The 20,772-nt window shown below is 33.2% G+C and overlaps 8 protein-coding genes across 8 annotated transcripts; 5 read left to right on the forward strand and 3 right to left on the reverse strand.

The window, feature by feature from the left end:
- Positions 1-111: 111 nt before the first annotated feature.
- On the reverse strand, positions 112-1,118 carry NAEGRDRAFT_72240 (uncharacterized protein; the record flags this gene model as incomplete). The annotated part of the gene is made up of 2 exons (XM_002672601.1): positions 112-1,028; positions 1,079-1,118. 2 exons carry the CDS (start codon positions 1,116-1,118, stop codon positions 112-114), a joined length of 957 nt encoding a protein of 318 aa, XP_002672647.1.
- A 450-nt stretch (positions 1,119-1,568) lies between these two features.
- Positions 1,569-2,837, reverse strand: NAEGRDRAFT_72241 (uncharacterized protein; the record flags this gene model as incomplete). The annotated part of the gene is made up of 1 exon (XM_002672602.1): positions 1,569-2,837. One exon carries the CDS (start codon positions 2,835-2,837, stop codon positions 1,569-1,571), a length of 1,269 nt encoding a protein of 422 aa, XP_002672648.1.
- Positions 2,838-3,012: 175 nt separating this feature from the next.
- NAEGRDRAFT_72242 (uncharacterized protein) lies at positions 3,013-7,297 on the forward strand (the record flags this gene model as incomplete). Its single annotated transcript, XM_002672529.1, has 2 exons — positions 3,013-4,395; positions 4,442-7,297. The coding sequence occupies 2 exons, from the start codon at positions 3,013-3,015 to the stop codon at positions 7,295-7,297; spliced, it is 4,239 nt and encodes a 1,412-aa protein (XP_002672575.1).
- A 2,206-nt stretch (positions 7,298-9,503) lies between these two features.
- NAEGRDRAFT_72243 (uncharacterized protein) lies at positions 9,504-10,616 on the reverse strand (the record flags this gene model as incomplete). The annotated part of the gene is made up of 2 exons (XM_002672603.1): positions 9,504-10,160; positions 10,203-10,616. 2 exons carry the CDS (start codon positions 10,614-10,616, stop codon positions 9,504-9,506), a joined length of 1,071 nt encoding a protein of 356 aa, XP_002672649.1.
- Positions 10,617-12,791: 2,175 nt separating this feature from the next.
- NAEGRDRAFT_81156 (long-chain fatty-acid-CoA ligase) lies at positions 12,792-15,041 on the forward strand (the record flags this gene model as incomplete). The annotated part of the gene is made up of 3 exons (XM_002672530.1): positions 12,792-14,208; positions 14,268-14,306; positions 14,350-15,041. The coding sequence occupies 3 exons, from the start codon at positions 12,792-12,794 to the stop codon at positions 15,003-15,005; spliced, it is 2,112 nt and encodes a 703-aa protein (XP_002672576.1). The 3' UTR covers positions 15,006-15,041.
- Positions 15,042-15,751: 710 nt separating this feature from the next.
- Positions 15,752-17,257, forward strand: NAEGRDRAFT_81157 (uncharacterized protein). The gene is made up of 4 exons (XM_002672531.1): positions 15,752-15,776; positions 16,089-16,180; positions 16,368-16,612; positions 16,660-17,257. Exons 2-4 carry the CDS (start codon positions 16,092-16,094, stop codon positions 17,199-17,201), a joined length of 876 nt encoding a protein of 291 aa, XP_002672577.1. The 5' UTR covers positions 15,752-15,776; positions 16,089-16,091; the 3' UTR covers positions 17,202-17,257.
- An 84-nt stretch (positions 17,258-17,341) lies between these two features.
- Positions 17,342-19,355, forward strand: NAEGRDRAFT_59163 (guanine nucleotide-binding protein G(o) subunit alpha; the record flags this gene model as incomplete). Its single annotated transcript, XM_002672532.1, has 3 exons — positions 17,342-17,744; positions 18,070-18,488; positions 18,540-19,355. The coding sequence occupies 3 exons, from the start codon at positions 17,342-17,344 to the stop codon at positions 19,206-19,208; spliced, it is 1,491 nt and encodes a 496-aa protein (XP_002672578.1). The 3' UTR covers positions 19,209-19,355.
- A 364-nt stretch (positions 19,356-19,719) lies between these two features.
- NAEGRDRAFT_81159 (uncharacterized protein) lies at positions 19,720-20,741 on the forward strand (the record flags this gene model as incomplete). The annotated part of the gene is made up of 3 exons (XM_002672533.1): positions 19,720-19,976; positions 20,020-20,158; positions 20,208-20,741. 3 exons carry the CDS (start codon positions 19,720-19,722, stop codon positions 20,724-20,726), a joined length of 915 nt encoding a protein of 304 aa, XP_002672579.1. The 3' UTR covers positions 20,727-20,741.
- Between the last annotated feature and the right edge of the window lie 31 nt (positions 20,742-20,772).

Genomic DNA, 20,772 nt, shown 5'->3' on the forward strand with positions numbered 1-20,772 from the left:
CTCATGATATAATCACCAAATTATTCAAGGTTGGAGTTATAAAGGAATTAAATGAGGAAACCTCAAAAGAGTTACACATGAATATTAATTTTGTAAATATCGGAATTGAATTTATCTGAGTAACATTTTTCTTGCCTTATCTTGATCATTAGAGAAGGAAAATGTTCCAACAATTGTTTCAGCAGATTGTCTTCTATCATAAATTTGAGAACAAATAACATCCAAAACCTTAATCTTATCATTGTCCATATCCAAAACGTTCAAAATTGAAACAGCGTCATTACATGACATTTGTGCAATATTATTTGTTGACTTCAATTGGTTAATTACCTTGACTTGATCATTGGCAAAATCAAATAATTTAAGAATTGTCACTAAATCCATGGCCATAATTGGACTACATTCGGCAGATGAATACGAAACAACTGCCTTGACCTTATCTGAATCGAAAGTTGAATTCTTACAAGCTGCAATAATTTTTTGAGCCAAACCACCAGATGAATAATTAGTGACAGGTGGAGGTGTATAATTATTTTGTGGAGGAGGTGTATATGTTGATGTGGAAGTGGTATGTGTAGAAACAGTCATATTTGGCATTCCCATGTTGAAACCAATTCCAACTCCTGGCATACCCATATTCATATTTACTCCAACAGTTGGTTGCACACCAATTGACATGTCAACGGTAGGTTGCATAGTGACAGTATTATAATTTGATTCATAAGTTGTGGTATTCATTGTCATTCCAATAGTTGGTTGAGCATTCATTGTAGAATATCCATTAGAAACAGTCATTCCTACAGTTGGCTGAACATGTACAGTTGGTTGTGCACTAACTCCTACACTCAATCCAACACTTGGTTGAGTACTCACTGTAGAATATCCATTATTGGTTGAGGCAGACACTGTCATTGTTGGTTGAACAGTGGTATGAACATTTCCTGACACTGTGACACTTGGTTGAACATGAACATTACCGGACACTGTTACTGTTGGTTCCTCATCATAGGCTCCAGCCAATGAATTTTCTAAACATTCAACAAATAATTTAGAACTAACCAAAATTAACGAAACTTACGGTGACTAACACTCCTGAAAATACTTCTAAAGAATGACATGAAGATGCTTAATGTTGTTGAATTGTTTTTTTGTTGTTAAAAGTTTTAAATTGAAAGCCAACATGATGGATTTGATGCACACAATCTTAACATGGCGTACTGGGAGGTTACACCCTCGGTGTAGCATCATTAGAAACTTTGCAGTGTGACATTCAGATTTTTCCCATGCCGATTGCGGGGGAGGACCTACAGTACTGTTTTAACATTTGGCTCACAACGTTTGATTGCCGTTGTTTAGTACATACAGTAATACCAAAAATCTTGAGATTTGACTTTGCGTGCTCAGTACTATTAAAAAGGAAGACATTCGGGAAGTCCGTTATAATCGGACCGAAAAAAAAATGTGCGTTATCAAAATATCTATTGAGAATGTCTAATGTTATTCCTTAAACTGTCTTAATGTTCAATGAAATGTGGTCGCTCTGTATTAGAATCAGCTATCTTGTTGTATCAATCTGAGCTGGTAAATTTAACATGAAAATTTAACATTCTTTCTGTTGCACAAATTACCAACTCAAAAAATCTGCCAACAGCACTCTTTAAATCAACACCAGAATCAATCATTGGTCTCCAAGCACTGAACATGGACATGTAGAGCGAGAGTTGAATAACAGCTGCTTTTCTTGTCTCTCTCTTCAATTGCTCTAATGAATAGGTTTTTTCTATTATTGGCTTATTGCAAATTAAACTATTCCAATAACTCTCCATTAAATTATGAAAATTATCATTCACCTGTTCACTTAATAAACAGGAAGATATGAAAAACCCTAAATCATAACCACAAGAACCAAATCCAATACATTGAAAGTCAACAAACGCAACAGATTCTTCCGAAACTTGCAACATATTGTCTAATCTAAAGTCACAATGATTGAGTGTCCTGTTGTTGGCGGTGAGTACTTGGCATCCTTCTTCAACAATTTCGAAAATCTTTCCAGAAGAAACTTGCTCATCAATCACTAGTGCATTCTCTGCCAATTGTTTCATACCAGTTTGTGAAGAGAAGTACTTTAAAACATAATGATAGTCTTCCCATTTGTCTTTCCACACTTGTTTTACCTCCTCAACCACTTCCTCTACTGGTAGAATATTATTCTTCTTATTAATCATTGAAGTAACAGTGTGATGAAGTGGAGTCATAACATCATATCCATTCACAACCAACTGAGCCTTGAATTTCTCCTCATCCTCTGCAGTATACCAAAATTCTGATTGTATCAATGCCCACTCCTTCAAGATTAATCGAATCAACTCTGTAGAACATCCAACAATTTGATCTAAAGCCTTCCCTGATTTTCTCAAAATTAATATGAATTGATCCTTGTTGTTTCTATCAATTTCTGCTACATAAACCGGTGGAACAACATTTCTATTCAATAAATTATTTATACTATTAGTATTTAATAAATATTGATAGAAGGCTATTTCCTTCTTGTAGGCTGATGTTTCTGCTAGAAAGTCTCTATCCACATGATGAGCAATACTCTTATCATTCTCATCCTTTGCAAATTTAATAAAAACTTCATCCAGAATATTTCCCTCCGAATCTTTTAATTCAAATAAAACAACTTGACTGCATTGTCCCTGAATATTGGAATTATTATATGAAACGGAAGCCAATTTATCAAGCCAAACCAACCTTCCATTCATATGTTGCTGATTCGAAAGTTTTTCCTTCAAATATTCAACTGTAATTTCTGAAGGTGTTTTTGGAATCATTTTTTTTCCATCTCCAATTTGAAGATTTTCAATTTTTACAATGCAAGTTAGTGCGCATAACCTTAATGAAGTTTGAATATTAGATATTATCCTCACTGTAAACAACTTGATTTGCGGCATATAATTGATAACTAATAGTAGAATTAGTACATTTGGGAGTTTAACTTGTAAAAAAATGGCTGAACGCACTAAGAATGAAGATGAGGAAAGCCTGATCGTTATTCCTTCGGCATTCTCATCTTCTCAACAAGATCAAGCACAACACCTTGAACAGGTTTCGGAAGAGAAAGATAATTGGAAGGATGGTGTAGATATTTCCTCTCCTGAACATTTAGATGGAAATGCTTCGTGGTTTTCGATATTGTTTTTTATATTTGTTGATCCATTATTAAAAGTTGGATTTAAAAAGGCGGGAGATGGTCCAATGATGATTTGGATTAAAAAGTTGATTTCCAAATTGAAAATTAGAGATTTTGAAATTAGAGAAAGTGAGGGAATGACTCATGCAGATATTCCTAAATTGGCAAAACAGTGGACCACTGAACATCAATTTGAAATATTTGAACCAATATTTAGAAAGAGTTTCATTAATGAAAGACAGAACTATTCAGAAAATGGAGGAATTACAAAGAATTTTGGAACTTTATTTTTGAAAGTTAGCGAGAGAACATTTAGATGGAGAGGATGGTATGGTGTTGGTCTGTGGAAATTAGCAGAAATGATTTTCCATTACGTTTCACCATTAATTTTATATTTGTTATTGGAATCTATCAAGTCAACTGGTATTCAGTCCGATTCTAAACCCTCAAAAGCAGTCGAATCCATATCTATGTTTTATAATGTGCAGTATTCAGTTGTTGCTTTTCAAAATGAAACTCTTCAAAATGCTGCACTCATCACAAATTCAACATTTAATAACCAAACCAGTTGGCTAAATCAGAACCTTCCTTTAAGCAATGGATTTTTCCAATTTGGGATTGTAATCTTGCTGTTCTTGTGCAATATACTGCCAACAATTTTCATCAATCAGTATACCTATGGAGTGGGTAATCTTTGGTTTGCTTGGAGAGGTTGTATTCAAGCAGCTGTTTTTCAAAAGATTAACAGAATTACTAGCTCAGAAAGAAGCAAATTCAAAAGTGGTGAAATTACCAATTTATTTACCACAGATCCAACAAGAATTGCAACTCTTATTCTATATTTTCATGAATGTTGGGTTGTTCCAGTTTCACTTTTGGTCGGTTTGTCCATGATTTGCATATTCTTTGGATATAGTGCCTTCATTGGAGTGGGAGCAATGTTATTAGTGAGTCCTCTTATTCCAGTACTAGCCAAGATTCTAACGAAGGTTGAGGGATGGCTCAGTAAGTTTAGAGATGAAAGAGTAAAGAATTTGAACGAATTACTGAATGGTATTAGAATTATCAAATTCTTTGTTTTTGAGGAAAAGATGAAAGAGAAAGTTATGGAGAGTAGAAAAAAAGAGTCCAAAGGGCTGTTTGCATCTGTCCTTACCATGAGTTCACAAAGATTTGCAGCAGTTTTAATGTCAATAGTTGTAAGTTGTAAATTGTTATTAGAGTTTTTTTTTACACTTTATTAAGGGAGGAAGCGTAACATTTATTTCATATGCTTACTTTGGTGGGCAGTTGACAATTTCAAACATGTTTACTGGCCTTATTTTGTTTGATACTTTCAGAGTACCCCTCACAACCTTTCCACTAGTTCTTTCTGGATTAGTTTCTTCTTATGTGAGTGCTAAACGTGTTGGACGATTTCTTTACAGTGATGAACAGGTTCATCTTCCTCACGACCATTATAATAAGGCTCATTTATGGAATGAAGTTTCCAATCGCTCTTCTTCTGATCACTCTACTAATTTGGAAGATAATGTTGCAATTGAGTTTGAAAATGCGTCCATAAAGTGGACTGAAGACGGTGAAACTATAGTTTCAAACTTGAACTTAATATTGGAAAAAGGAAAACTCTATTCAATCATTGGAGATACTGGTTCAGGAAAATCGACCCTCATTTCTTCCATAATTGGGGAGTCAATTGTCTCTGAAGGCAGTTTGAAAGTGAATCCTCAGTTGAGCCTTTCTTTATGTGATGAAAATCCATGGATGATCAATTCCAGTGTTAGAAACAATATCATTTTCGATAAGTCCTTAGAATTTGACAGTGAAAAGTACAACAGGGTTTTGGAAGTTTGTCAATTGAAAGACGATTTGGAGCAATTCTCAAATTTTGATGAAACTGAAATTGGTTTCTCTGGAATTAATCTCTCAGTTGGCCAAAGACATCGTATCAGTCTTGCAAGAGCTTGTTACTCCAATTCAGATATTATCATTATGGATTCTACACTTAATTCAGTTGATGCAAAGATTTGTAAGTCGATTTTCAGAGATTGTATTTGTGGCCATCTGAAAGGTAAAACCAGAGTGTTACTGACCCATTCACTTCAATTATTGGAGATGGTCGACGAGGTAATTGTTCTTGAAAAGGGTAAACTCATTGCAAAAGGACCACTTCATTCGATTATGCATGCCTATGATTTTTCAAAGTTAATTTCGGAAAAGGGAGAAGAATTCGAAAACAATGAATCCAACGACAAGGAGGAACAAGTGAAAAAAGATCCGAAATCCACTGAAAAAGATGACAAGAAGGGTAAACTTGTAATTGCTGAAGATAAGAGCAATGAAACTATTAGCTGGGGAGTTTTTCTTTCGTTTGTAAAAGAATGTGGAATTATACTAGTTTTGTTTAGTATAATTTCATGTCTATTTTCAGTTAGCTCCAAAGCAGGTGGTCAAATATGGATATCAGTTATGAATAATGATTATCTCGGATTGGATATCTTTACTTATGTTTGGATTTTCTTTGGAATTGGTCTAACAGATGCTTTTTTTGCTTCTCTGAAGGAATTAGCTTTTGGTCTTGCCTCTCTTAAGGCCTCCAACAGTTTTCACAAAAAGATGTTGAATAATATTCTTCATGCCCCAACTAGATTCTTTGATCAGAACCCAACAGGAAGAATTTTGAATAGATTCACACAAGACGTAGTGGTATTGGACACACAAATGATCTTTGCATTGCCACAATTTATCACAACAATTATTTCAGTTTGCTTTACACTTGTTATGATTTCAATTGTCACTCCACTATTTCTAATTGTAGTTATTCCTATCGCTCTTGTATTCTTTGTGGTCCAGGAGTATTATAGAGCTACATCACGTGAAATTAGAAGATTGGAATCCATTTCTAGAAGTCCAGCAATGTCACATTTTAATTCCTGTTTGGAGGGTGTTAAAACCATTAAGGCTGCTCTTATTCATGAAAGTATTTACAAGGACAATTTTATGAAGATTGATTTTACAAACAAACATTCATACGGAAGATTTCTAATCAATAGATGGTTAGGTGTTAGAATTCAATTAGTTGCACAATTAGTTATTTTTTTTACAGCATTATTTGCAATTATTACGAAACACTTTCAACATAATAACGAAGCTCTTTTAGCACTGGTTATTACTTACTCCTTACAATTGAGTGATACTTTCACAGAGTTTGTTCGTTCATTTGTTGATTTGGAAAGTCATATGACTAGTGTAGAGCGAATCATTCATTACAGTTCAAATATTGAACAAGAGGCCCCTTACGAACTCGAAAGTGATCCAATTCCATCACAATGGCCTTCTCAAGGGCATGTTCAATTCAACTCTCTTTCTGCAAGATACAGAGATGATCTAGACCCAGTTTTGAATTCCATTCAACTGGAGATTAAACCAGGAACAAAAATTGGAGTTGTTGGAAGAACAGGAAGTGGAAAGAGTACCTTGCTAATTTCCCTGTTTAGATTCATAGAAGCAAGTGAAGGAAATATAACAATTGATGGAGTGGATATTTCACAAATTGGATTGAAAACTCTCAGAAAATCTCTTTTAATTATTCCACAAATCCCTATTCTATTCTCTGGTACCATTCGATACAATCTAGATCCATTCAATGAATTTCAAGACCATGAAATTTGGAAAGCCTTAGAGAGAGTTCATATGAAAGAGAAAATTCAACAAATTGGACTCTCTGGAAATGTAACAGAGAATGGCAGCAATTTCTCAATTGGAGAAAGACAATTACTTTCACTTTGTCGATGCATTTTGAGAAGAGCTAAAATAATCATATTTGACGAGTCAACAGCTTTTGTGGATCACAATAGTGATGAGATTGTGCAAAAAGTCATTAGAGAAGAGTTTAAGGAATCGACAATCATTACTGTTGCCCACAGATTGGATACCATTATTGATTCTGATATGGTTGCATTTATGCAGGATGGTGAAATAATTGAAATCGGTTCTCCAAAGGAATTATTATCTCAGCATGATAGTAACTTTTCAAAATTAGTGAATGAAACAGGTAAAAACTATTCAGCACATTTGAAAAAGAAGGCGAATGATAACTGATAGATTTAAAATAAGATTCAGATTGAGTAAATATACTGTTGAATCCTTTTGAAGATTGTAATCTCCAACAGTACAGTCTTCTTATTGTTTTCCTGCATAAATTAATTGTTGATACGAGGATTACCCTATCTTTTGCTATAGTATCATTAGATTCCATTTCAATGGTGATTGTCTTTCCTGTCAAGTAAAATCAAAGTTATTAACTATATATTGCATCATCATCTACTTTCAAAATTGAGGAGTTAAAAAGTTGTTCTGTGGACCATTATCTTCTCATGTAGTATAGGAGGTATTTGTGAAGAAATTTCAGGTGGAAACTGATTGTGGTATACAACATCATCGGATGGACAAAATGTTGTTGAGTAAATGGGAGTAAGCCAACAATAGCAGCCGGAGTGGAAGTACCACTGGATGAGATATCTGGACTATTTCTTTCTTTTAGATTTGGGGTTGTTTGTGAGAGAATTATTTGGACTAATCTCAATACAAGGACCTGATGACGTTGCAGCAGCTGAAACTGTGGATACAGTAAGTTTTGTTTCCCTCTTAATGCAAATTTAGAACTGAAAAAAATGAAGAAGCAAAACAACGACTTTAACATCGTGCCATCCATGTTGGTGCTTATTGTCTGTCGTGCTTTCACCAAAGACACCAATGACTTCACCTTACTAGCCAGCTCAACTATTGATCAACTATTGCTATCGTATAATAAAATAGGCAAACAATGGCCTCAAAAAATGGTACAATTTATTACCAACAGAACATTGAAAAACTTTACGTATTGGCGAGAGTTGTTCGTTGATGAAAATATTCAACCTTTAATACAATTTTTATTGAATCAAGAGGATGTTGATCAGGCAACTAAGGCTTCAATTTATAAACTTGTTAGAAAATATAAGTTATCCATTGGTGGTGATGAATTTCTACCTAACACCAGTTTCTAGATTACAGCGATCACTATTCATGACAAATCAATAATTTGATGGGATTGTAAAGTATTTTAACATTTCCAATACGGTTTACAACATGACACTTATTTCAGAAGCATCTTTACAATATAATCAGCTAAATCTAACAAATGATATCATCAAGAGTCAATTATGATCTTCTTCATGCTTTAAATGTGATACTATTTCATGTGTTTCTGAACAATAGGGACCAGACACTTTGAATATTGTAATAGTTTCGGTTGGAATAGCTTTCAGATCACCAGTCGTCTATTGAAAGAATGGAATCATCTTCTTGGCCACCTTTTTCAATACTTCCATTTCAGAGTTGGATCTATTTTTAAAGAAAGAAATATACCATAATGAAATGAATGTTTTCAACAATCTGAAGCTAAGAGAGATTGTAAATCATTACTGAATTTGAGGCATGTAGTGTAATTCTAACATCACGATCAGCTCATTTCTCTGAAGTGTTGGTGGCGAAACTCCACCCATGCCTTTTTTACAAAAATTTCATTAAGAATTTGAATGGAACTTTGGTATAAGTTTTATCTGGTTCAAAACCATCAATTTTCGAATGGTCTTTTAGTACTCACAAATTAAACTATAACAAATTAAGAGATAGCTCATTATCTTAATTTTTATATCAACAATGGCTACGGCCATATCACGATGAATGCACCTCATCCCGTCCGATTTGAGAAGTTAAGCAGTAGTCTTTTTGGGTTTTTTAACAATAGTTTGGAAACATTTTTAATAATTCTTGGTCAATTCTAATCTTTTTAAACAATTTTTAACTCTTACCACTCCATTTATCAAATAATTCAGTCTTGTAAAGCTTCCTTATTTGAATCTTTGTGACATGACGATTTTTTGATGATTTCAAAGGATTTAATTTGTCCACACTGTATCACGCTTGATCCTTTCTACAAAAAGTTGATCTTTCTAATGGAACTTCAGTAATTCTCTCAATAACTTTCTTAATTTTCAAATACTCATTTTCATTTACAGTACTATGATTGAAATATTTCACTTTCGTTTACAAACAGTATCTTACCTGTCCAAATAGGATTATCAGTTCAACTTTTAGAGTTTCCTGTAGGAAAGTTTAAAGGGTTAAACTTCTATAACGTTAAAATATAATAACTTTTTAACAATAAAATACTCAACTGATAGTGGAATAGTTGCTTAGTATTGGCATTATTGAAATTCCATAAAAAAATATATTTAGCATTATGAAAGTAATTGAGATCTTAACTTTAATCAGCAAATCCTGAAGTACCTCCATAATCACCTCCTCCTCCTCCACCACCATAATCATATCCACCACCACCAGAGTAGTCTCCACCACCACCATATCCTCCAGAATAATCATAACTTGGTGGCTCATACTTGTATGTTTCTTCAACAGTGGTTGTTGAATATCCTCCATATGGTTCACTTGTAGTAGATGGAGCGTAATAACTAGTTTCTTTTTGTCTTGTTGGTTGGTCGACCTTTGTAGATGGGGCTGTTGTCGACATTGGAACATCAACTCTTGGATGTGCTGAAACACTTGGTTTGTAAACTGAGCTAGTTCCCCAATTCTTCTTTAGGAAATAGATTGTGACAGCACCTATTAAAATTATTGCTATAACTCCTACTATAATTAATGGGATTCCAATAGCTTGAAAATAAAAATCTGATTTCATACTAGTACCAAGTCCAATTATCTTAATTTCTGGTTTGAAATAAGAATTAGAATTTAATCCTGTCATGTTGAAAGTGGCCTTATACTGATTGTCAATTGTCGAGACTTGACCATTGACACAAGTCAAATTATAGGATGAGATTGATGAATCAAATAGGATTGTGGTTGAAATGGATGAAATAAAGGAATTATCCTGATAGTGATATCTCCAAACAGTGTCTGTTGACTAGTTTTCTCATTGTAATGATTAATAAAATTGTAAACTTACAACTTCAAGATTTGGAATTAGGGAAAATGATATTCTGAATGAAAACTTGGTTAGTGCATTTGAGGGAGTGGCAGGACTCAAAGTCGAAACAATAAAATAGGATTCAGAACCACTTTCTAACTTGGAAGAAATCGAATAGGTTGAATCCGAAATAAATACCTTGATTGATAAAGGATCAACACTTGTTGCAATGTCACGTGGAATAGGTCTTCCAATCCTTGAGTAACTTCCGTTAAAATTATATTCAAAGTCTTCAACAATGTTCATGGATGATCCTTTTTCCAAGAATTGAATATTCGAAACGATAGAAGAAATGGAATATGATTTTTGAGCATGAATTGATGAAAGTTGATACAAAAGTATCATCAAGATAACAACAACCTTCATCATCCCACCATCCGTGTATTCCAACATTTTTTTTGATGTTCAAAAGTTTATTCAAGTTTATCCACAGCTCTGATAACTTGCTTTATGTGGGTACCTCGCAGTGGAATTGGTGAGACAATGTCCAAGTTTGTCCTAGCTGGAATCAGAGTGGAAAGGATCATGAAAAGAGATCAGTATCTTGGAAAGTTCAATGTGAAAACTGGTTGTTGGATTTAATCTGACATGTATTGAAGAGCCACTATACGTTATGAATAATTGACTCAAAACTTCATTGGTGTTATTCTTTATCATTCCAATTTTAATATCATACCTGTCCATATTCTTATAATCCTCGATAGAATTCTTGACAAAATGACACAAATTCCACCCAAGGTACAAGGTTTGATAACTTGGGTGACAAGGTACAAGGTTTGATAACTGATCTTTTTGAATTTCCTTATGACTATTGCAGTAAACGCCAAACTCAATTGCATTTCAGTAATTAATGGGATGAAATCATTGTGCAAAGTATGCTGTTGACCTGTTGATAAAAAACTTGAAAGTTTTGGGAGTTTTTTCAATCTGTTGGCCAAGGTAGTGAAGAACTCTTTCATTTATGTACCTAAAATGCAAAGAAAGTTCCAAATAGATCTGCATGTTCACATGATGAGTGCAAACATATTTTAAATGCTGCCAAAGGACATTTAAATTGTTTAAGTTTCTATTAATTATTAAAAAAATTAAGGTACCAATCTGCATGTTCACAAATCCCCCATTCACAAACCATGGCTGGTAAGGAATGCAGCAATCATCTATGAACGAGGAAACCTACAGCGAAGCATGTTTCCAGTTCGATATCATGCTCAAGATATGTGACTACAGAGTCTTCATCTTGGTTAACCTCAAAGGTCAGATTGACTCAAAAAAGTCGAGTTTATGTATTCCTACAGAAAAGATCCTGTAGAAGTACAGTCAATGGTTTTATCAAGTTTCATTTGTGAGGTTTGTGATATTGGTTTTGAATGTGTGAAAAGTGAGGTTAAAAAATTGTGGTACTTTTATGTGAAAAATATAAATTTCGATTCAAGAAAATAATTGAATGTTGATGGCTTCAAGATCAGCTCACAATTTTTAAGAACTTCCTCCTGAAAGTTGTAAGAAACAACTAATTAAGTGAAGAATTTCCTCATTCCTTGCACAAATACTATTATAATCTGTGAAATGACAAAAAGACAGGTTCCTAATTGAGATGAGGTGATATTGATCCTCCCTATGAACTTGTTGATCAAATGAAAATTACATTCATGAATGTTTGCTTCAAAAGTTGAAAGTGGCATTTCCTAAAATATAAATAGAAAGAGAGCTGGCTTGAATGTGACAAAATTGTCTCTTGTTCAATTAAAAAAAAAGAAACCTCCTGCAATGAATCTTCAGTCGAGTATTTTCATAGATTCATTGAGCCCTCTTGTCCAATCAAATCGTTCTAGAAAGAGTGGCGGAGGGCTGATAATTAATGTAGAGGGAGGAAATCCCTGATTGTAACCAAGTATTTGCAGTAATGTGAATCCACAGCAGTTAAAAGAGTCTCCTTAATAGTAAACAACAACCCGAACAATTTGGATAAGATTGAATTTACAAGTTTTTCAATAAAGTTCTTTAAATTGTCAAATGATTTGTATTTAATTTTCTTCAATGTTTGTACATTTCCATTTCAATATTCTCTACATTTCAATATTTAAAGCTGTAAAAACAATAAGGTGAAATTAAAAAGACTACAGCTTCACAGGTTCCCAAGTTGTCTCCAACCTCAGTACTGATGTGGCTCGACGATGCTTAACTTCTCAAATCGGACGGGATGAGGTGCATTCATCGTGATATGGCCGTAGCCATTCACTACTTCAAAATGTATAATTTCAATGTACCTTCCATAACAGTTCATCCTTGCAAAATCCTTAGTACCTTATTCAGACCAAAAACTTCAATCAACAAGAAGGTTATTCCAGTTGACAATTTCTGACTTAATGAATTGAACAATTCAATGTTGACTGTATTTTCCTTTCCAAACAAAGACTCAATTATTCCATATTTGCACTGATATCGGGAGATTAAATCTGGTAATGTAATTCTTCATGCAACATCATCAGCACAACGTTACCTGTTCATTTGCAACTGAAGGTTCTTCTTCAACCCCAAGATGATCATCCTCGAAGTTTCAATATAAAAATGTCCTCACTCGTTCTTGCATTGTCCCTCACCCTGGTTGTGATGGTTGTTGTAGTGTGGTTGGTTTTATTCAAGGAAACACCAGAGACTGATCCATTGAGTATCATGTTCAATGATGATCCGAACAGCATGGATAAACATCAACATGTTGAATATCAGGATCCTAACGAAGTATTGGAAAAGGGAGAATACATGGAAGAAACCAATATTTACAAGTTGAGATTGTGGAGTAAGCAAATGCCGAATAGGCCTGCTCTCTGGTATAAGAATCAATCAAGTCAGGCAAAGGAGTACATTCCTATCACTTTTAAAGAGTACAATGACCATGTTCAAGAGGTTGCCAAATCACTTCTTGCTCTCGGAATTAAAAGAGGTGAGACTTGTTGTATCATGTCTGGAAATAACAAGGAGTGGAATTATTTAGATTTGGGTTGCTTGACTGTTAATGTTATTTGTGGAGGAATTTACTTTTCATCATCAGAACTTCAAGTATTGCACTTGTTGAATCACTCAGAAGCAAAGATGGTTGTTGTGGAAAAGAAGGATCATTTTGAAAAAGTTAAGAGATGTATTTCCAAGTTGACTGATTTGCAAAAAGTTGTGTTTATTAATGAAAGTGTTTTGAATGAGTGTTTGAAGGAAAACCCAGAGCCACTTTTGAATGCTTCTGGTATTCAAGTTCAATTGTGGAGTTGGAGCGATTTTATCAAACTTGGAGAAAATATTACTCAAGACCAAGTTGATGAAATTTTCAAGTCAATCAAGACAAATGATGTCTGTACCGTGATTTACACAAGTGGTACAACAGGTGCACCAAAAGCTGTTCAATTGACATATAGAGCAGTTACCTCAGCTACTCTTGCAGCTAGAACAATTGCTAAATATAATGAAACTCATCCAGATTTTGATATTGAGAATCATAATAATACCTATCTCAGTGTTCTCCCACTTGCTCATATTGCTGAGAGATTGTTAACTATTTATATACCTTTGAGATGCGGATATCAAGTTTATTTTGCTGAAAGTATTTTCACTTTGTTGAATGATTTACAAGTTGTAAGACCTCATATTTTCTTTGGAGTACCAAGAATTTATGAAAAGATCAAATCTGGTATTGAAACCAATCTCAGCAAGGTCAATCCAATTGTTAGATATTTAATTCAACACTGTATGAAACAAGTATCCAAATACAATACTTTGGTTGCTATGGGAAGAAGCACTAGTTCATTGTTGGATTTCAGAGCTAAATTAATTTACAAGTTCATTGTTGGACCATTGAAGAGAAAAATTGGATTTGATAGAACAAGAGTTTTCGGAGTTGGAAGTGCACCAATTTCAAAGGATGTTATGATATTCTTTTCTGGATTGGATGCCATGTTAATTAACATTTATGGTTCTTCTGAATCATCAGCTATGGGTATGTATAGATAGTTCAATTTGAAAATTCCTTAATATAATTATCTGCATAATTAACAGGTTCATCCATTAGACCAAGAGCTCTCCATTTCGATAGTGGTATGTTTAATAATTGATTTGACATTTCTTAACAATGAAACAGTTGGTGTTCCAATGCCAGGTACAGAAATTAAAATAGATGTCGATGGTGAAGTGTTAATTAAGGCACCATCAACAATGGTTGGATATGCTAAAGATGAAAAGTCAACCAAAGCTGCTTTCACTGAAGATGGATTTTTGAGAACTGGTGACTTGGGTATATTAAGGAATGGTTTCTTAAAGATTACTGGTAGAAAGAAGGACATTATCATGACTAAGAATGGTAAGAATGTTGCCCCAGCATATTTTGAATCATCATTGCAACATGACATTATCAATGGAAGCTTAATGATTGGAGATGATAAAATTTTCCTCTCTGCCATTGTTTCCCTTGAACCAACCCAATTAATGAAATATGTCAAAGATCACCATAAGGAATTTGGTGTTGAAAATGTAGATTCTCTATCAGATTTAACACCAGAAAGAGCTCTGAATACCTACCATAATCATCCAATTATTTATAAATTGGTTGAATCTCTCATCAAACAAGTGAATAGTAAGGTATCAGATGCTGAACAAGTTAAAAAGTTCAAAATTCTGTCCAAATCCTTCTCAATAGATGGCGGTGAATTTACTGCAACTTTGAAAACCAAAAGACATGAAATTTTGAAAAAGTATGAAAAGGAAATTGATGAAATTTACTCTGGTGTTAAGGAATAATCAACAAACCACCTTTACTAAATTAATATTGTAAATAATTATTTAATTGTAAATATTCTCTAGTACATGCTATCATTAATGTCGCAGTGTCTATCAAAGTTATCGATTAATTCTAATCAATTGATGAGCATCACCAACAAATAAATATCTACATATAAAAACCTCCTAGGTTACGTTTGATCAAGGTGACCAATAATAACTCGGACCTCAAGTATTAAATAATGTTATTTTACATTAACTTTCATCAATTTAATATATTTGAACTTCCGAAGTGCAAACATCTTGACAATAATAGCCAAGAGATCTGATCCACCCAATGCTATCACTCTAAGTTTGAACAATATGTATTGAATTAGAATAAACTCCAGATATCAATTTCATTTACCTTATTTTGAGTGAACAATTACATCTTCAACGTATCTGTCTCATTAATTTGTAGATGAGTAGCGCCAACAAACACGGTAACGGTTTTGTATGGAAGGCAACAATGTAACGATTCCCGAAATAAACAGTTTGAAATAACAAGCGTTCTATTCAAGAACTAACAAACAATGAAGTTGCAGTTGTTTCATCTTGTTAGTATTGTTGAATAGACGTTAATTTCATATATTGACGTTATCAAATCCTTTTGCTAACTCATCAACAAGCTGGCTCGAAAACATCAAGACTTGCACAAAATAGCGCAGCCAATTGCGTTTTTGAATCTCTCGCCCATCTTCGGACGGCACCACTTTAAAAAAAAACAAATAGGATCAAATATATTATTTTGCTGTAGGTTGATTTTCCTTCAAAAGCACTTTTACCAAGTAACCTCAATTTATAAACACCTCTCCAAATGAATCTCTCCATCTTTGAACGTGTTGCAAATTTAAACACTTCCCAACTCGTACGATGACTATTAAACTCACCACCCAATTATGACAACACTATTACAACAACAACTATCCCTACAACAACAATTAATTATTATATATTATTATATTACATATGCATGTAATATAATTACATGTTGTTGTTGTACCTCCTTCATCATCACACCAACAATAATTTCTTCCTTTGATATTGATCATAATCATCAAATAGATAATGTCCACCCAAGATCAAGAACAAAAGAATGGTGCTGGTGACTCCAACATCATGATGATGATTCATTCTCAATCTAACCAAAACCAAGGGTATGTTGTGAATATATATTATCAAATTGGAAATATTAATTTAAATTATTATTATTATGATCATCACAAATGACAACAACAATTACGATCATCACCATAAACACTGTTGATCAACTAACTACCACAACATTTTGTCTTGACAACATTCATATTGTCAACCTGTAATTATGTCTTTTTATACAAACAGTATGGCCATGACCCAAATGACTCAAGGAGCTGGTGCCACACAATCAACACAAGTTACCAGTGAAGTTGAATCACCACCACAATCTGGAAGTAACTCCAAGAAGAGAGCAGGACGTAGGAAAATTAACATTGAATTCATTCAAGATAAATCTCGTAGACACATTACTTTCTCCAAGAGAAAGGCAGGTATCATGAAGAAGGCTTACGAACTTTCTACATTGACTGGTACTCAAGTTCTGCTGCTAGGTAAGTATTTACTGTAATCTACATCCTTATTTAAAATCCAAATTTAGTTGCTTCTGAAACTGGTCACGTTTACACATTTGCTACTCCAAAGCTTCAACCTCTCATCACTCAAACTGAAGGTAAAAACCTTATCCAACAATGTCTCAATGCCCCAGAAGCTTCCCAACAACAAATGATGGGAGGTGGTGATGAAGACGAAGATGAAGAAGGTGACGAAGATGAATATCAAGGAATGATGGGAAATCCACAAATGATGGGCAACCCTCAAATGATGGGAAATCCTCAAGGAATGGGTAATCCACAAATGATGAGTCAACACAGTGGTCAACCAATGATGAATCAACAAAACCAACACATGGCTGGAGGTATGCCTCAAACTCAACACATGGGACAAGGCTCTCAACAGGTTCCTCAAAATCAAAATCAATACTATAACCAACAATCCCAAGCTCAACAATCCACTTTGCCACCACAACGTATGATGAACCAACAAGCCAATTCAAATAATGGTATGGGACATTTTCAAGTTCCAATGAACAACCAATCTCAAGCCCAAGGTGGTGGTCATCAACCTCATTATAACTTCTAAGCTAGATTCATATGTGTACACTAAAGTATTAAAAAACAAATAAATTATTATTCTCTAAAATGTAAAATATGTCATTAATCATCTCAGCATATTTCAGTGATAAAAAAATATCTAAACATCTCAAATAAACATATCTCAAAATGGGACAGTTAGAGAGCAAAAGTCTTTCTGATAATTCAGACCACAATAACTTTCAAATGCTTCAACAAAGACAGCAAAGAAGAGGTTCAAATGTTGGTCAAATTCATGCAACAAGTCCTCCAACTTCAACAACAACTTTCGGAGCAAATTTACTTTTCAGTAGTAGAAGTGATGATTTATTTGATGAGTTGGAAGATGATGATTCAAAATCATCTCAATCTTTCCAAACCTCTACACAATTTCTCTCACTCTTGGGTCATAACATTTTGGATCAGGCAAAAAAAGTTAATGACCTTCATACAACACAAGTACAATCAATTCCAATTTATGGAAATAATAGAAAGGATAGTGTTGATCTTTCAAAGGCTCCAAAGTTAGTTCTTGTCGGTACTGGTAGTTCAGGTTTGTTTTAAATTCTTTTTAACATTTCTTCTTATTGGAATAATTTCGTTTTTTATATTCGAATAATATTAGGAAAGACATCACTTTCAAAGTTATTGAAGATACATTCATCTGATTATTCAATCACTAATTTTGATATTAAGAATTGGAGAAAGATTCTCGTAAAGAATATTTTCCAAGGTTTGTTTTAATTATAACTGATTATTCGAAACCTGACTAGCATTCCGTGTTCTTTTTGATGTTAAGAATAACCTATTTCCAAATGTGCCGTATCTGAAAAAAGAATCAGAAGAATTTAAAACTAAATTCTCTCAAATTCCTTCAGATAGTATTGACAATATTCTTGGAGATACCACTTTTTTGAGTGATGAAATTTGTGAAAGATTGGTTGATTTTTGGATGGATGAACCAATTATTCAAATGTGTTACTTTTTTGCAAGTATTGCTTACAAATTTATTGAAGGATATGGAGATTATTCTAGAAATAGAGCTGAGAAATCAGTTTATATTCGTCACTTGAATCTTGAAAATTTACCAACTCTCATTGATCAATTGGAAGATGTTTTGAGTTATGAAACTGAAGGAGATGATTTACAGTCAAAGTTTTCAAGTGCCATTAAGGATGATTCACACATTGTAACTGAGCTCATTGTTAGTACCTATGTAAAAACAACTGGTATTATTGAAATTCCAGTTAAATTTGGTGATAACAACCTGATTGGGTTGTATGACACTGGTGGTCAGGTAAGAATTCAATTTAATGAAATATTCTAATATTAATTAATATCATTACAGAGAAATGAAAGAAAAAAGTGGAAAAATATCATGAATGATAACTCTCAAACACTCTCTGGAGTTTTGTTCCTTGTTCCTCTCTCTGAGTATAATCAAATTTGCTATGAAGATGATTCAATTAATAGAACTATTGAATCTTTGAATTTATTCTCAGAACTTGTAAATAGAAATACTTTTGGATCACTTCCATTCTTTTTGATTTTCACTAAAAAGTTGGTCATGGAGGAAAAGCTCAAATTATACGATTTGACCTACGTCCCATTCAAAACAGAACTTCCACAGGATTTAAAAGTTGAATTGAAACTGAATGAAGAAAATAAGAAGGATTTATTGGTTAACATTTTGAAAATGAAAAATAGTCAAATTGATAATCTCACACCTAGAGAAATTCAATTGATTGATAGATTTTCATCTGATACACGTTATTCACCATCTCAATTATTGAAAATCATTGGAGGTGATAAGACTATTGAAAGCTCCTCAACTGTGAAACATTCCGAATTTGTAAATAAGAATATTGAATTCTTTAAGGAACAATTTTTCAATGTGATTCAAGATCCAGAAAGAAAGGAACAAGTTATTCGTGATCATCAAATTATTGATGTTAAAGATTTTGATCATACCATCCAATCCATGCATTCCATTTTCAAAAGTATTTCAAATCACTAATTTATTGAGATTCATTTATCACTCAAATATTTACCAAATACAAGTGCAAATAATATAATAGAGGATATATAAATCACAACTATATATCTCAATATTAGTAGAATTGAAAAGAAGGTTGTTTTATCCAATAATAAAACTTGTTCATGTAAAATATTTAAATTTAATCCCCAAATAATTAAATCAAAACAAGAATTTAATATTAATACAAAAATTAGATAGATATTCATTTTACGACACGATTTACTCATCATCATTGATCCGAATATAAAAGAAGCGAGTATTAAATAGTAGGAAATTAAAAAGGTTGTCTCTACATCATTTGTAAAATGTATCCAATTTACTTGATGTAATATTTGATCCTTGATTGCAATCCTCAAACTTTTAAAAAATACAAGAATGGTATCATTGTACAGTGATGACATTTTTTTTAAATATATAATTAAATTTAAATTCATTACAAAATAATATTAATTATTAATATTGTTGATATTTAAAAAGAATTTAAAAAAAAATGCGTAAATTCCTTCCGAACCTCAAAGTTGATAGTCCATTCAAGAAGAAGGCTACACAAGTACCAGCCCGAAGTACAGACAGCCTTGATGATGATGATGATAGATCGGAACGTTCCAATCGATCCAACCGATCAACAGTTTCAACTCCAAAGAAATTGGTTGATAGTTCTCCATTAGTTGGTTCTGAGAAATCATCTAGTCTTCCATTTACATCAGTTTCTGAGGTAAAACGATCGATACAACAGGAAAAGGATTTGTATGTCTTTATATTAGCAGATAACTTATTAATTATATTAAAGATTAATTGTTTTGGGATATGGAGTGGAATATATAACTCCTACAAAGACTAGTTTGGAGGCTTTGTTGGAATTTGGAAAGGATCCAGGTCTTGAATATAAGGATAGAGTTAAAATTATATTAATTGATGAGGAAGTTAATGTATGTTAATGAAATTTGTGAATTGGAATTAATATTTGGAATTTAATAGAGAAAATTTTGTAATGAGAATAATCTGGTTGTTGGAACACCAATTTTACAAATGTATTACAATTCAAAGAATATTAAATTTAGATTTGAAGATAGTGTAGGAAAATCAATGGGTGAAACATCGTCACAAAAGGGATCTAAAAAAACAATTGATGAGGACAATGAATCAAGACCTAGAAATGTATATATTGGACAACTTCACTATTCAATTATTCATACACTTGTTGTTTTAACATTTGAAGCAATTAGTGATGCAGAGGAAGAGGAGGCCGAAGAAATTATTGTAGAGGTAGATATGGCCATTTTGAGAGGAGAAAAAGAATTGGATGCTGAAGCAGATGATAAATTTGATTCATCTGTAAGTGATGAAACTGACAGTGGAGAAGAAACAGAGGAAGAAGATAGTGACTCTGAAAGTGTAAAATTAGCAAATAGTGCATCAAATGCTAAATCATTAGATCAAGATGATGAAGATGGTGATTTTGACGACGAAATGTCGAGAGCAACAAATGTAAAGTAAATCTCGTAATTTATTTGAACAACAACTTGTTGCCTTTCTTTTCATT

The sequence above is a fragment of the Naegleria gruberi genome (assembly GCF_000004985.1).
Source record: "Naegleria gruberi genomic scaffold NAEGRscaffold_52, whole genome shotgun sequence".
Lineage (NCBI taxonomy): Eukaryota > Heterolobosea > Eutetramitea > Acrasida > Naegleriidae > Naegleria > Naegleria gruberi.

Coding starts and splice junctions, on each gene's coding strand:
- NAEGRDRAFT_81157 (XM_002672531.1), top strand. CDS start 16,092: ATGTCCACCCAAGATCAAGAACAAAAGAATGGTGCTGGTGACTCCAAC. Junction 16,181..16,367: donor CAATCTAACCAAAACCAAGG/GTATGTTGTGAA, acceptor TTATACAAACAG/TATGGCCATGACCCAAATGA. Junction 16,613..16,659: donor TACTCAAGTTCTGCTGCTAG/GTAAGTATTTAC, acceptor ATCCAAATTTAG/TTGCTTCTGAAACTGGTCAC.